Source organism: Rutidosis leptorrhynchoides, chromosome 1, assembly GCF_046630445.1.
Source record: "Rutidosis leptorrhynchoides isolate AG116_Rl617_1_P2 chromosome 1, CSIRO_AGI_Rlap_v1, whole genome shotgun sequence".
Classification (NCBI taxonomy): Eukaryota; Viridiplantae; Streptophyta; class Magnoliopsida; order Asterales; family Asteraceae; genus Rutidosis; species Rutidosis leptorrhynchoides.
In genome coordinates, this window is record NC_092333.1 from 16,216,849 (window position 1) to 16,233,274 (window position 16,426).

The 16,426-nt window shown below is 35.5% G+C and overlaps 1 protein-coding gene across 2 annotated transcripts; it reads left to right on the plus strand.

The window, feature by feature from the left end:
* Positions 1-7,616: 7,616 nt before the first annotated feature.
* On the plus strand, positions 7,617-16,415 carry LOC139857014 (1,4-alpha-glucan-branching enzyme 2-2, chloroplastic/amyloplastic-like). Of its 2 annotated transcripts, none has more exons than XM_071845723.1 (23): positions 7,617-7,858; positions 7,943-8,098; positions 8,908-9,062; positions 9,557-9,810; positions 10,083-10,181; positions 10,446-10,488; positions 10,740-10,799; positions 11,175-11,255; positions 11,375-11,491; positions 11,565-11,648; positions 11,875-11,996; positions 12,186-12,305; positions 12,407-12,536; positions 12,616-12,726; positions 12,805-12,933; positions 13,176-13,279; positions 13,653-13,797; positions 14,413-14,560; positions 14,663-14,763; positions 14,952-15,029; positions 15,121-15,276; positions 15,396-15,470; positions 15,742-16,415. In XM_071845723.1, exons 2-23 carry the CDS (start codon positions 7,960-7,962, stop codon positions 15,859-15,861), a joined length of 2,571 nt encoding a protein of 856 aa, XP_071701824.1. In that variant the 5' UTR covers positions 7,617-7,858; positions 7,943-7,959; the 3' UTR covers positions 15,862-16,415. The 2 variants fall into 2 exon arrangements, with proteins under 2 accessions (XP_071701824.1, XP_071701833.1); XM_071845732.1 differs by having other exon boundaries at positions 7,617-7,835.
* The last annotated feature ends 11 nt before the right edge of the window (positions 16,416-16,426 follow it).

Below are 16,426 nucleotides of genomic sequence, written 5' to 3' on the forward strand. Positions count from 1 at the left end.
CAATTGATCAAACAAATCATCAATCTTCGGTAATGGGTACCGATTCTTGATCGTTAATTTGTTTAATTCTCGGTAATCTATGCACATTCTCATAGATCCATCCTTCTTCTTGACGAACAGAATAGGAGCACCCCAAGGTGAAAAACTGGGACGAATAAATCCACGGTCCGATAATTCTTGTAATTGGCTTTGTAATTCTTGCATTTCTGAAGGTGCAAGTCTATATGGGGACCGGGCTACAGGTGCGGCTCCTGGTACGAGATCAATCTGGAATTCTACACATCTGTGTGGAGGTAGCCCTGGTAATTCTTCTGGAAATACTTCGGGATATTCTTTCACAACTGGTACGTCGTCGATGCTTCTTTCTTCTGTTTTAATTTTCTTCGCGTGTGCCAGAATAGCATAACAACCTTTTCTTATCAGTTTCTGGGCCTTCATACAGCTGATAAGGTTCAGCTTCGAGTTTCTCTTCTCCCCATAAATCATTAATGACGTTTCATCCTTACGAGGGATGCGGATAGCTTTCTCCGCGCAAACAACTTCCGCTCTTGTTTTGGACATCCAGTCCATGCCAACGATTACGTCAAAACTTCCTAATTCTACGGGTATCAAATCGATTTTGAATGTTTCGCTAGCAAAGTTTATCTTACAACTACGGCAAATTTTATCAACTTTTATTAGCTTACCATTAGCTAACTCTACAGTATGGTTGTCATCTAGAGGTAACAATGGACAGTTTAGTCTAGTGCAAAAGTTTCTACTCATATAACTTCTATCAACACCCGTATCAAATATAATGTAGGCTAATAGGTTATTAATGGTAAACGTACCCGTGACAAGATCAGGATCCTCACGCGCTTCACTGGCACTAATATTAAATGCTCTCCCACGTGTGGTTCCTTTGTTCTTTTCCTTATCAGAGCATTAATCTTTAAAGTGACCAGGCTTCCCACATCCAAAACATTTCTTGACATCGGTCGGGTTTGTCTTCACTCCAGAAATAGTGGCATAACAATCTTTCGCTACATGTCCTTTCTTGTTGCATTTATCACAGACCACCTGGCAATAACCTGCATGATGTGTGTAACATCTTTTGCAGAACGGGTAGGATCCCTTGTAGTTTGGACTAGCAATTGCCCCATCTTGTTTGCCCTTAAAGGTCTCTTGCCTCTTCGGGTGAGAAATTTTGCCCTTATGGTCCTCCCATCTCCTCTTTCCTTCAGTTGTCTTGACTTCGGTAATTGGTGCCTTAATCGAACTCTCCGTGATCTGGTCCATGAGTTGGTGTGCCATGCTGATGGCTTCTTGCATCGTCTTTGGTTTGGACGATGTAACATTTCCTTTGACATTGATTGACAAACCGTCAATATACATTTCTATCTTTCGTTTCTCGTTTGGCACTAATTCGGGACACAACAAGGCTAGTTCCATAAAACGTTTTTCATAGTTGGTGAGATTCGCACCGACAACCTTCAGATTACGTAACTCAGATTCCATTTTTCTTATCTCGTTTCGAGGACAGTACTCCTCGATTAGCATATTTTTCAATTCTTCCCAAGAGATATCGTATGCCGTATCTACTCCTTCTGCTTTAGCATAATTGTTCCACCAAGTAAGTGCACCGTCTTGCAACGTGCACGAAGCATACTTTGACTTATCTCCGTCCGCACAATTACTGATTTTGAAAACGGACTCCATCTTTTCAAACCATCGGGTTAGACCGACTGGTCCCTCGGTTCCACTAAACGTCTGTGGTTTGCATCCTTGAAAAGTTTTGTATGAGCATCCGTTTCGTGAGTGTGTGTTCACGGCTGCTGCTTCGGCTGCTGTTTCGGCTGCTGCTTTTGCTGCCTCGGCTGCAGCAATTCTTTCATTCACACGTTTCTCGACTAGTTCCTCAAACTCAGCATCCGACATTTGAGACATATTTCTTCAATAAACATTTAAGATAATTAATCTCGTAGAATATTATAGATGTAGTGAGTAATTAATGGTACATCATGGCATATTGATAACATGAACCAATTATTATAAAAGCTTTTTCTTCTTATTAGCGTTTTATAATTATTTCTAGGGTATTACCTACCCGTTAAAGTTCATACTTAATATCTTAGTACAACAATTAACTACTACCGTTCAAATAATATTCTATTATGAAAAACTAATGCATTAACATTTCACGCTTAATTCTTCAATGCAATATGGTACAACGATACAATACCACTTATTCACATAAGTTTATTTTATATAAAACATATGTAGAATAAAGTAAAGCACACTAATTAATATTATACAATGCGTGGAGTGATGTCGTAGCGGAAATGGTTTTTTTTTTTTTTAAAACGGCGGGGCTTCTTGTTAATAGGTACTAGCCTAACGCTTATTCGAGCGGTACGTTTATATTTTTGTCGGGGTTCTGAGGTACTTGATACCTCAATAGAGTTGGTAAGGCAAAGGTGACTAGGGGTAGCAATGTCAGGAGCACTTTGTTCAATAATTGCTTTATTAATTTTTGGATTCGGCAATTCTGGGTTGGTGACTACAGGTTCCTTTACTTCCTTCTCCTCCTTACTGATCTCATCTGATGATGAACTGTCTGAGTCGTCTGAGGGTAGTGCAGGTGCATCATGTGTGGGAGAATATGTCCGGCCGGTGGTCATGATCCGGTGTCTGCAAGGCGGAATCGGCACAACCCGCTCGTCGGCGGTGTATCTGACCCAGTGTCCACGTTCGTTAAGAAATGGACGACCCCCGTTTATCCCAGGGATCACGGTACCATCGAAACGATACTGTGGCTCCGGGGAACTAGGGCTGGGTGGAGCTGAGACCTCCTTTGGGTTTACCCAGAGTTGAGATTCCCCGGCTAGTACAATTTCTTCTTTAATTGGAACGCCCTTTTTAGTTGTGGAGAGGATAGACTCACTATCCGATTCAGAGTTGTGCAAAATGATGGGATTAGAAGAAGTCATCTATCACATAATTGAAACAACAATTACGTTAGCATATAAATATATCACATATAGTGTTTTTGACAAAATGATAAGCAAAAATCAATAAAACAGATATGGTCATAGTCCAAACTCACTAATGTATCCTAACAATTACCAGTTAAACACACTAATGACATTTCTGGTTCCCTATGACCTCAAGCTCTGATACCAACTGTAACGACCCGTCAAAATCGCTATTGACGCGGTACGCTATTCATTGATTTCACAGTGAGGTTTTGACCTCTATATGATACGTTTTGATAAAAATATTGCATTCATTTAAAATAGGTGACTTTCTAAACATAGAAAGTTATAAACAAGTGGGCGATTACTTAAGTATAAGTAAATCCCCAGAAATACACAAGTCTTTATCTTACAGGTTGACATCACAGTCAAATTATTTATTACACAACGTAGTTTTGTTTCGAATGCAATAAACTTTAAACAAAGCATGTGAGACTCCATGCAAGCAACAAGCACATCATAGCGGAAGCAGTCTAAGGACCTGAGAATAAAACATGCTAAAAAGGTCAACACGAATGTTGGTGAGTTATAGGTTTAATTGCTCGAGTCATAAGCATATAAAGATGGACCACAAGATTTCATCAAAAGTTTATCAATAGGTTCTACGTAACAGAGCACCCTGGTAACTAAACTTAACGCTATAATAACAATTACCCTATTCGTTTTAATACACGCAAACCAACGTGTCGTATACTCAAATAACATACGTCCGTTAAAAAGGCTAGCGCTACTAGCTCGGACGGGGATGTCAAGCCCTATGGATCCATATACAATTATTCGCGCCCACCAGTCCACATCCTATGTACTGGCAGTTACTAGTTACCAAAGCTAAGGGATTTTCGGTTTAAACTCAGTGTAGAATAAAGTATGTACTTGTGTCCATTGCGTATAAAATAAAGTTATAAAAGCATCGCATGTATTCTCAGCCCAAAAATATATAATGCAAAAGCATTTAAAAAAAAGGGATCTATAACTCACGGTTCAATATTGAGGTTCAATATTGTAGGCAAAATGCGTAGACGTAAAGATAGTGGATGATTGTATGGTTGGTCTTGGATTCACGAACAATACCCCGAACAATACCCAATATTTCCTTAGTTTAAAACGGTTTGAAACCCGAATTAAAAATACCCGCGTATATACCTTATTATTATTAAACTTAAATTAAAATTATAATTATAATAAATATAAAAATATAAATATGAAGAGTGGTGTAATTTGAATCGGCGGATACTCGTGCCTTTTATAGGCAGATTTTGAAACAGTGTACTCCGCGATCGCGGTGTTTTTGTGCCTTTGAGCTCCGCGATCGCGGAGCCCCATTTCCTGTTTATGGCTCCTAGCTTGTCGACATAAAATTTACTGTAGCAAATAGTGTGTGTACTGTAGCAAATAGTGTACTGTAGCAAATAGTGTTTACTGTAGCAAATAGTGTTTTACTGTAGCAAAGTCGTTTTCACTGTAGCAATTAGTGTTTTACTGTAGCAAAGTCGTTTTCACTGTAGCAAAGTGATTTTTATAATTATCACAGGTTATGACGTTCGTGAATCGTCGAAAAAAATCGAAAGGTACATGAATGTGTAAACTAGTTCAAAAAGTTTTAAGACTCAACATAATAGGTTCGCTTATCGTGTCAGACACATTTATCCTGTAATTAATTTATTAATATGAAATTTTCTGGATCATCACAGAGGGCGAGCCAATGTGCTCGTTCATAGGAGGGTTTTCTCGCTTACCCAAAAAAAAAAATTGACTTTGCAAAAGGACTTTTGGTAACACTTATGTGTTTAACATTAATTACAACCTAAGGTGTCATTAAGACGTCATTAGGTGTGATCATTGTTGTAAACGGCGTCCGTTGCAACGCCCGTTGCGGCGTTTTGGTGACTAAACCGTTTCGACCCCGTCCCGTTTTCTTATAAGCCGGTCAACGGTCAAAAGTCAGGTCAAATGCAGGAAAAATTGGGTCAACGCCGGTCAAAAGTCAGAAATTCTGTTAAAATCGGTCATAAGTCGGTCAAATCAATCAAAATTGACTTAGTTTAGTATTCCATTTTGTATTATATTAACGCTAATAGCAATTATAGGTACAAACTTGTCAACGAAGGTTTTTTAGCTCTAAAATATGTGTAAATATATATTTATATATATAAAAGTCAACATTAGTCAAAATCCGTTTCGACCCCGTCTCGGTCCCGTTTTTTCCGTTGCGACGTTTTGAGGTCGCTACCGTTTCGGCCCCGTCTCGCGTCTTTTTCAACCTTGGGTGTGATTAACCAAGATTAGCGTTTTAGTGACCAAAACTCTTTTGGTCATGAATGAGGCAACTATTCTAAGCATGTTGAAATAAGTTTAGTAAATTATAGATGCCCCGAAGTAGTCAAACATTTTTTGATCAAAAATTCGGACAGAGAAAACTGCGGTCGACCCACGGTTGACCGTGGAGTCGACCGTGCACCTTGTTCCTCAGAACCAAGGTACAGGGCATCCACGGTCTGACCTGCGGTCGACCGTGGACCTAGTCGTGCTTATCCAGGATTTTGTAAATGACTCTTTTGACTTTGTTATTATGTTTATTGGTCGTTTGCTAGAGATTGTGTAGGCTCGTGAACTTGTATTGTTCTATACGTTGTTTAAGCACATAAGACTTGGTGTAATCATCAAAACAAAGTGATTAACATTGAATATTATCATTGGATCACTAACCAACATGGACGATATTAAATATTATGATCATATTTTTTATATAGACGAGCAAATTGGTTAGCAAATGATTAACGTTATGTTTATATTTTATTCAGTTCAACTCGAGAATATATATTTTTTTACTTTCTTTCAACTCGATAATACATATAAGTTACGGAGTATGTTTTATTCATTTTTTTTCAATCTTTTTTATCCTTCTTTTCTTTTTCACTCTATTATTTTCCACTAGAAAACATTTGGAGAACACAGCGATAAAGTTTATCTCTTGTAAACGTTATGCGAACATGATATTTTTACTCCGTCCTTTATTTTTTTATATGACTTTTTTGCCCGTTGGTCCTTCATTTATACACGAAATTGTAATCCGAGTCCCTTAAGTTTTTAATTGGATTCGCGTCCCTCAGTCTAACTGCCATCTAAATTGGCCGTTAACCTTTGACATGTGCCATGCATGTGAGGATAAAATCGTCTTTTTTACTATTTTCTTGACTTTTTTGCTTCGTTGGACCTTCGTTTATACATAAAATTGCAATCCGAGTCCCTCAAGTTTTTAATTCGACTTTTTCAGTTTCTTTTTATCTTTAATTCATACTTTTTATCTTTAATTCATTTTCGTCTAGTCATCTTTAATTCATACTAGTCAGATCAAATTATGATATGTTTACTAAAAATTACGGAGTATTACATAATTGAAATTTTAAAACGGCACATAGATTCGTTGACTAAGCATGAAACATTGCGTTGGTACTTGGTCTTCTTCACCTTAAATTGAAATGGCACTTGGTCTTCTTCACCTTAAAATTAAAATCCAAGTTGTTTGAACATCGATAAACACATGAACCAAAACCCAGAAAATCGATTTGAATCTTAAATTTAAACCTTAAGTCCACACGAACTTATGAATCTAACCAATTTTATAACCTTTAAAGAATTCAAAACAACTTAACTTTAGCCTAAAATCACCATTAAATTGATAAAATCGCGAGAACATGTTCAATCACATATTCCAAGCTTTTTGACACAACAAATTCAAATTGCGACTAATTTGATGCTTAACACTTAATTTCTTACCTAGAACATAAGATGATGACGAACAACCACCTGGGGAAAAATCTTGCTTCCTGATTTCGAATCCGAACGAACTTCAGATCTGTCGATGATGATTTGACGATGATTCGATGACGATGGTGAACAAACAAGATGACGAAGAACATGAACTAACAAGCGGTTTAAATCGGAAAAACCCGACCCGTTCTTTGACGGCGATGCGAAGCGCCAGAGAAAGTTAGAAGATGACGATGACGACATTATCAACAGTAGTGATTCCGACGAGTCTAATGATGGAGTTGCGGTTGAAAACGGGGTTGGTGTAGGAGACGGCGGCGGAGAACGTAAGAGGGAAAAAGAAGATGAGAGATGATGATAATGATATAGATGAGAAGATGATGATGATATAGATGATAGTGAAGAAAACTTCGCAAGGTTGGTTGGTGGATAGATTGCATCAATGTTTATATATAATGAATAAATTAAAAATGAATAAATTAAAAAAAATAAATTAAATTTTTTTTGCTTGGGTGGTGATTTGTTTTTAGTGAAGAAAAGAGTAAAAAGACCATTTTACCCTCACATGCATGACACATGTTAAGAGTTATCGGTCAATTTAGACGGAGGGACGCGGAGTGCCAAATTATGCAATTAAAAGGACTCGAAAATTCAATTAAAAATTTAAGGGACTCGAATTGCAATTTTGTGTATAAATGAAGGACTAACGGAGAAAAAAGTCTTTTTATATATAACAAATAACAATAACAATACAATGAAACAAACGAAAGAATATCTTAAATTTAAACCCTACACTCTAAAGTGCTAAAAGGCAAAAGCTTTTAAATATCAAGTGAATCAAGAAAGGCAAAAACCTTTTTGTGTTAATAGCCCTTCATATCTCATCTATTTTAGCTTAAATCTCAACCTTCCCCCATGTGAATGTGAATGGGCCATCCATATATGAAAACTGACGATCCATATAAACCCAAATTGGGCCCCACAGATTGTATACTGCATGCATACTCATCCCATCTCACATGCCTGAATGACTTCAGTTAATCTTTCACGGTTATCTTGGCGCCTAGAACTCTGTACCTTCTTCTCTTTGTAGATCTAATTTTACTTTCAAGTCACTGTTTTCTTGATTAATAATTTTAATTTATAAACTTTACAAGAATCAAAATTAAAGAAGATGGTTTATACAATTCCTGGGATTCGGTTGCATACACTTCCATCAATTTCGCATTCTGGTGGTAGTGATCGTAGGACCGTTGTTGCTGCAGCTTCTTCTACTAATTTCTCACTTTTGATGAGAAAAAACTCATTAACTAGTAAGTGTGATTATTTTCTCTTTTTGTGTTAAATTACGCGTTTTTAAAATATGGTTTTTTGTTTATGTTGACATTGGTATCATAAAGTTCAAATTTTGTTGGTGGGGTTTGTTTATTAAGTATATTTTTAATTTTTATTTTTATTGTGAAGTTTTATTTGTGGGTTTGACTTATTTTTATTATTAAAGAAATTTAATGTTGAAATTAGTAATGTAATGATAATCTGGTATGAGCAACAACTAATTTTGGCAGATCATCAAGTTGGGGAGTTTTAGGCTATTTTTGATACAATTGATGGGACTAATCGCATACCGGAACAATTAATATCTCAAAATTAGAATCTTTTATCTATGTGCGTTCGGCGTTCCCTTTTGTTGGTATTTTTAGGACTGATAATTTGCAAAAATATTGATAACCCAGTCCCCCCACCCCCCACATTCCACCCAAATGACAAGATGTAGAAGAATTCATTGTTGAGCATAGACTTAAGACAACGGAGAGTGTCCGCCCATACCATAAACATGAGTGGGCCAACATTGTATACTTTATCGGATACCCGAGAATCTATACACGATGTTCAGACCCTTCAGTTAATGAGTTATATACTCTGTATGAGACATTCATTCAGAAGAAAGTGAAAGATTTTATGGTCCTGTTTGGTTTAGACCTCTATAGGAGCAAAAGGATGATTCTCTTTATTATCATCTATAGACGAAATTACTAATTCCTTTTATTGTGCGTTTACTCATTTGTGTCTAACTTATTGATGGTACGAACGTTTATTCATCCAGCTTGTTGATTCTCTATAGGAAAGTTTTTAGCTGGAAAGTCGACATATGAGCCCGAATCCCCGTCTTTTATAGTTGCTGCAACAGAGAAAGTGCTTGTTCCTGGCAGCCAAAGCGATGGTTCTTCAACAGACCAATTGAATGCTACTACTGATGCCGATACCCAAGATTCCACGGTATGTTTGTTGGATCTTATTTTTTTATAATTGTTAATCATGGTACTTTATATACTGGAAATTAAGTTGTTTTTGGTATGATGATCATGGTACTTCAAATTTTTGGGTACAATTGTAAATATGGAAAATGATGTATATTGCTTCTTATAATTTTGGTAAAACATTAGCGTCCTTACTGATTTTTGAAAGTTATCAATAGAGGTTGATAGAAATTGTGGGATTTTATTGTATTGCCTATATGCATAATCAGACATATTTTTGTTACATTTTATTTCGTTAAATTAAATTTGTTACGAAACTGTCTAACTACACTACATGTTGTATCTATCTTTAAACGCTCCTCAAGTTAAGGCATATAGATAGCAACTATCATGCGCAATTTGCCTGCAGAATATGAATAAACAACACTAAGCAATAATATTGATTTTGTAGCACCTAGAATTTAAGATTTTGTTGGTAAAAGTAGATATTTGTGATTATTCCCGATTGTTCAGATATCACAAAATGAATCCATTCTCGCGGATGAGGATCAACTTGAAGGCATGACTGAAAAGGATTACGTTGATTCGCCAGTTCTAGTCGAGGATATAGCAGTTACAACAGAGGAAGAACCGTTAGTTTCGTTACCTGACATTAGCGAAGAAAGCGAGGTCATCAGACAAATAGTCATTCCTACTCCTGGATCGGGGCAGAAAATATATGAGATCGATCCACTTTTGAGCAATCATCGTGAACATCTTGAGTACCGGTGAGTCAGTTTCTTATTTCTGATTGACCAATTGAAGAACAGCCAAATGTCAATGGTTTTAATTAGATATGAAAAAATGGTTGGGTTGGGCGTGTTGGATTACCACTTAAGTTGGTTTTGACCCGTAACACATTTTGTTCAAATATTCATTCTTTATCTATACATAATTAGATTGTCATATATGATGGAAAAGGTTCTTAGACTGTCACCTCGATACTGCTAGGCCATTGATTCTTTGGTATGCTTATGATCGAGTCATTATATATCTACAGGTATTCTCATTACAAGAAACTACGTGAATCAATTGACAAGTATGAAGGTGGCTTGGAGGCGTTTTCTCGTGGTTATGAGAAGTTAGGCTTTACTCGGAGGTATTACTAAATAAATTTCTACTTACCGTGATTTTGTGATAATAGTGAAGCATTATACCACTTGAATTGGATAGTAAAATGCGATTTCATGATGTACTTGTATTATTATGCCTTTTAAGTTAAAAATGCATTGAATTAATATGCATCAGAAGGCCAATCTTCATACATTATTGCCATGCAATTCTAGCTCTCTACAATTGTCAACAAAGTTATTATTGTGCTGAGTTTATTGTATTAATCTGCATTACATTTATTCTTTGTCAGTGAGACAGGTATCACATACAGGGAATGGGCTCCTGGAGCAAAGGTTTGTGTCTTTAACATTATGAATTCACATGGTTGAATGGGCAGGTTAATTGGTTCGGTAATGGGTCAAAATGGTAAAAAAAACTTGGTGTTTGCTCAAACTGGTGGGATAACCCAAATCTGCATTGGCATGGTACCCATCCCACCTGCCCTGCCCATATTTTAAATACTATGATTTATAGTGATATATTTTTTTTAAAACACCTACGATCTTTTAACTATTTTATTAACTATGTCCTTTTTGAATTTTAGTCTGCTTCGCTCATTGGAGATTTCAACAGTTGGAACCCGAATGCTGATGTTATGACCCGGGTATGTTGTTCAGTTATCGTATCTGCTCTTAATTTTTCTTGTTCATCTTTAATTAAACTGTAATGGTTACTTAGTGTCACATCATCCTAAATTGACTCAATAGTTGACCTTCTACTGTCAAATGAGATGCTCTTGTTAACTTAGTTAATATTTTGTGATCATTTCAATTTTGCGTGGGGACCTTCTCGATATCACAATTTCAATATCTGGCTTTGGAACTACTAAAATTTGGTTTCTAAATTCGTGTTGACTTTATATATATATATATATATATATATATATATATATATATATATATATATATATATATATATATATATATATATATATATATATATTTGATTGATATCACAATCTCAATTCTAATGTGACCAGAATGAATTCGGTGTCTGGGAGATCTTTTTGCCGAACAATGCTGACGGCTCTCCACCTATTCCTCATGGTTCTCGAGTAAAGGTAGTATACTTTTCCTTAACTAACTGTAAAAATTTCATGTCTTTATTTGTCTTTTTGCATTTCTGTTCATATTGTTAATACTTGTAACATCTTATGACATAGTATTTAATTATTTGTAGATTCGTATGGATACTCCATCTGGCATCAAAGACTCTATTCCTGCTTGGATCAAGTTTTCTGTACAAGCTCCCGGCGAGATTCCGTATAATGGAATCTACTACGATCCCCCAGAAGAGGTACGTTTCCATTCTTTAAATTCTCATCATCTATTCAATGTGTATTGATGATTTATAATGAATATTTGAACAGGAGAAATACGTGTTTCAACATCCTCGGCCAAAGAAACCAAAATCTTTGAGGATTTATGAAGCACATGTGGGAATGAGTAGTACGGTATGCGTCTTCTTTCTCTTTCTCTCATGATATAAATTGAAATTTAATTGCCTTATTTTGTCTTCATTTTCTTCTAGTTTTATGTTCATATTCATATTTATTTATTTGACTTCCATTATTTTCAGTGTAAAGCCAAGAAAGTATTTCTAGTGTAGTATCATGGCATGATTTTTGATTGCAAACAAAAAGTTTGTTTCACACTGATTATATATTATATCTGGAATAGGAACCTATGATCAACACCTATGCAAACTTTAGAGATGACGTTCTCCCTCGCATCAAAAAGCTTGGCTACAATGCTGTTCAAATTATGGCTATTCAAGAGCACTCGTATTATGCTAGCTTCGGGTAATTTACTCACTGATTTTCATGTGTATTTTATTTTTATATAATAATAATAGTTTACAATTTTCATTTATCTGATGCCACAAATCTCTTTTTTACAAACTCTTTATTAGTTATATTTGCATTCTTTCTTTGTGTTTGTTATCATAATCTTTTTGTTTTAAAAAAAATGTATTTTGTATAATGTGTTAGGTACCATGTGACGAATTTCTTTGCACCCAGCAGTCGTTGTGGGACTCCAGATGATCTTAAATCTATGATCGATAAAGCGCATGAGTTAGGACTTGTTGTTCTCATGGATATTGTGCACAGGTAACTATTATATCCGTTCGCGAATGTCTAAAGAGCTAACTAATTAATACTGCCATGTATTTTTGTATCTAATTAAAATTCTAATAATCGTTTGAATGCAGCCATTCATCAAACAACACTTTAGATGGTCTAAATATGTTTGATGGGACGGATAGTCATTATTTTCATTCTGGAGAACGAGGTTATCATTGGATGTGGGATTCTCGCCTTTTCAACTACGGACATTGGGAGGTTAAAAAATCTTTAAAACTCAACTAACGTGAATTCGTTATCATCATAAGTACTAGTTAAAAAACATGTTTTATTTCAGGTACTAAGATATCTTCTTTCAAATGCAAGATGGTGGCTGGATGAATATAAGTTCGACGGGTTCAGATTTGATGGTGTGACTTCAATGATGTACACACATCATGGATTACAGGTTCGTTACGTTTATTGTATTCAACATTCTAAATGGAACTATTCGAGCTAATTTCTGACGGTCGCATTTTCTCCTTAGGTAGCGTTTACCGGAAACTACAATGAATATTTCGGGTTGGCGACAGATGTTGATGCCGTGGTATACTTAATGTTGGTTAACGATCTTATTCATGGATTATTCCCCGAAGTCATATGTATCGGCGAAGATGTATGCTCTCTTTTTCCCTTCTAAAAATATGTGTACCGAATATGGCACCGTATCTTACTGATTTGGTCCTACATCATACTGTTAACGGGATTTGAACTTTGGATTAGTAGTTTTAGTTTCAGAACCGTTTTTTTATCTATGACTGATACGAAGTACGGGGACGTCTACACCCGGTACCCGTTATGGTTATATGATATCGCTTTATCATGATAGGCTGGTTTTTACAATTTTCATGGTTGCAGGTGAGTGGAATGCCCACATTCGGCATACCGGTACAAGATGGCGGTGTGGGGTTCGACTACCGTCTGCATATGGCTGTTGCTGATAAATGGATTGAGCTTCTCAAGTATGCAACTTCCATGTTTATAAGTTACTAGTTCCGTGTTTGTATGCTTTGGGTAACGGGTCTATATGTTCTTGGGGTCAAAATATGTAATTTTTTATGAAAGTCAAAATTGGTGAGATCGCGTTGATGTGTTTGTCCAGCTCAACCCAATTTCATTTGACCCATTAGGGTCAAAGTATAACCCCAGTTAACCAGTTAGAGACAAACTATAACTATTTATCCATAAATGGGTCGACATTACCACCTATACATACAAGGATAGATAGACAGCGTTACCTTGATGAACTCAATGGCAATAAAAAATTGATCCTACATGTACTTTATCTCTGATAATACAAAAATTGTTTGTTGATCATGGTGCTCTTTGGCATAGATTGAGGGACGAAGATTGGAAAATGGGCGATATTACTCACACACTTACCAATCGAAGATGGTCTGAGAAGTGTGTTTGTTATGCTGAAAGTCATGACCAAGCTTTAGTTGGAGATAAAACTATTGCATTTTGGCTTATGGATAAGGTTAGAACTATTTCGATTGCGATTTAATAATTCATAATTTTTTGTTAATTCGCATTCTTATATACTTTTAAAAGAAAACATAGGCTGCTCTATCTTTGAACTTTTCATATTTAGCAATTTGGGTAATATTGACTGAGAAGTTTTTACCATGCTGATGTAGTTGAATGGCTACCATTATTTCTCAATGTAAGATGGTTCCCATTTAGTTATATGGATTGGTTCCACTTATATTTTATCTTAAACGGATCAAGATGTGCTTAGCCATTTCTACTTGTTGTAAAGTTTTTGAAATTGTTTGATTTTACAAAAATTATTCAAGTCCAGTCACCAAATTAGAAGTGAAAGTGATGCTATATTTTTTTTTATCTTCGTAATTGATAGTTATAACATTAAAAGCTTAATAAAAATTAAAGATTATAAAAGGTATAAGCATGCAAATTTTATATAAGTATTAAAACCTTAAGTTAAGTGACTGCGTGTTCATTTTCAAATACTTAAAATAAAGGGGAAAAATAGGCAACAAGATGATTTTTAGTAAAATAAGTAACATGTGCATGTTCATGTTCATGTTCATGATGTTCAGTTTGTTAAATATAACATGTGTTTACTTGACAGGATATGTATGAATATATGGCGGTGGATGGACCCACGACTCCTCTAATTGATCGTGGTATAGCATTGCATAAAATGATCAGGCTTATTACAATGGGATTGGGTGGAGAAGGTTATTTGAATTTCATGGGAAACGAATTCGGTCATCCTGGTAAGCCTATGTATTTCGCATGATTATGTTCTTTATAATTAGTCTCTAATTATGCTTACTAAATTGTTAATGGTCGTTTGGACCCGTTTCTTGTTTGACCAGAGTGGATAGATTTTCCAAGAGCTGATCAACGTCTCCCTGATGGTAGATTTTCACCCGGGAATGGTAATAGTTTCGATAAATGTAGGCGTAGATTTGATCTGGTATGTTCATTCTGTATTCATACTACAACATTTTTTTTATTTCTTTTGAAAGTTAGCTGTTTCTTTTTTTTTTCTTTTTTTTTTTTTTTGATATAAAAATTCAAACTGGACCCTCAAAATGAAATTTTTATAGTTGTCGAAGTTAAAAGATAACTCGTCAAGTAATGTGAAATGATATAAATGTATAGGGGGATGCAGAATATTTAAGATACCACGGGTTGCAAGAATTTGATCAGGCAATGCAGCATCTTGAAGAAGCTCATAATGTATGTAACTTTTTTTATGCACAATTGTTTTGTAATGTGGATCATTTTGTTTTAAACTTTTTTCAAAACTCGATTAATTGTGGATGTGCAGTTTATGAGTTCAGGACACCAGTATATATCACGAAAACACGAAACAGAGAGAGTAATCATATTTGAAAGAGAAGACTTGGTTTTCGTGTTTAATTTCCATTGGAATAACAGTTATTCAGATTACCGTGTTGGCTGTTTACACCCTGGTAAATATAAGGTACGCTTTTGTTCATATTTATTACTTTATTTAATTTTTAAAGGATTGTCCACTAAAAGGTCATTTTCTTTTTGTTTACATAAATCAAAGTTGTTAAATCCTTATATTATGTCTTTCAGGTTGCCCTCGACTCCGATGATATTTTATTTGGTGGATTTGGTAGACTCAACCATGAAGCCGAATTTTTCACTTTTGTAAGCTATTCTATTTATTTAACTTTATTTCCATTTTAGGGAACTTGCTTTCAAGATCAATGTTTAAGGACCTATGTTATAAGTTTATAGTCGTTAAGGACCCATCAACTCGTTCCTTCCTATGATAAAAAAATACTTAAACATAGGTCCTCGAGATTTGATAAGTACGTTCCCTAAAATAGAAGTTGACCCAAAAGTACGTTCCTTTTTCGTGCCAGTTTTGACTAATAAAAAAGAAATAAAAAAAAATAATGCAATCTTTCTGTTGTAGGAAGGACATCATGATAACAGACCTCGATCGTTCATGGTGTATGCACCTGCCAGAACCGCAGTGGTGTACAAGCTTGTAACCAATGATGCTGAACTAGAACCCACCACAGTTGCTAAGTGACTCCTATAAGTTTACTTCTTGCACGACATGTTATGCAGAACTCGATTAAACAGAGATTAAAGAACATGAACGTAAAGCTGTGAGGGAAATGTATCGGTTAAGTTGGCGGTCATGATGATCGGGCTTTTGAAGGAGTTTTCACTATTAAGTTGTTATTAGTCCTGATAATGTGCAACAATTGCGGGTAGTTAAGAACTTAATTTGTTGCAATGTATAGTTTTAGAAAACAAATGCTTTTACACTGAGATTGTAGTATGTGATCTTTATACGGAGTAGTATATAAATAAATGCTTCTTTTTGAAGTTTGACTAAAAAGATTATGGATGCTTTATGCTTAATTGCTTATGAATTCACAAAGCTGAAAAGAACTAATTCTTGTGGCTTTGGAGATTCACCCGCAATTACTCTGGGTCACAAAGCAGGTGGTCATTCGAAGATTAGTTAGATCATAAAGCAAGTCGGATAAAGGGCTAGTCGCCTAGTGGTATCGAGTTAACTCATCGACCTTTTAAGTTGTGGGTCAAGTCCTGTAAGTGAACTATTTGTAAATATTGATGACATGGAT

Bases quoted from the DNA above. Each gene is read 5' to 3' on its own strand.
- LOC139857014 (XM_071845723.1), top strand. From the start codon at position 7,960: ATGGTTTATACAATTCCTGGGATTCGGTTGCATACACTTCCATCAATT. The intron at 11,492-11,564 runs GTACGTTTCCAT...ATATTTGAACAG, and splicing joins ACTACGATCCCCCAGAAGAG to GAGAAATACGTGTTTCAACA. The intron at 13,280-13,652 runs GTATGCAACTTC...TCTTTGGCATAG, and splicing joins AAATGGATTGAGCTTCTCAA to ATTGAGGGACGAAGATTGGA.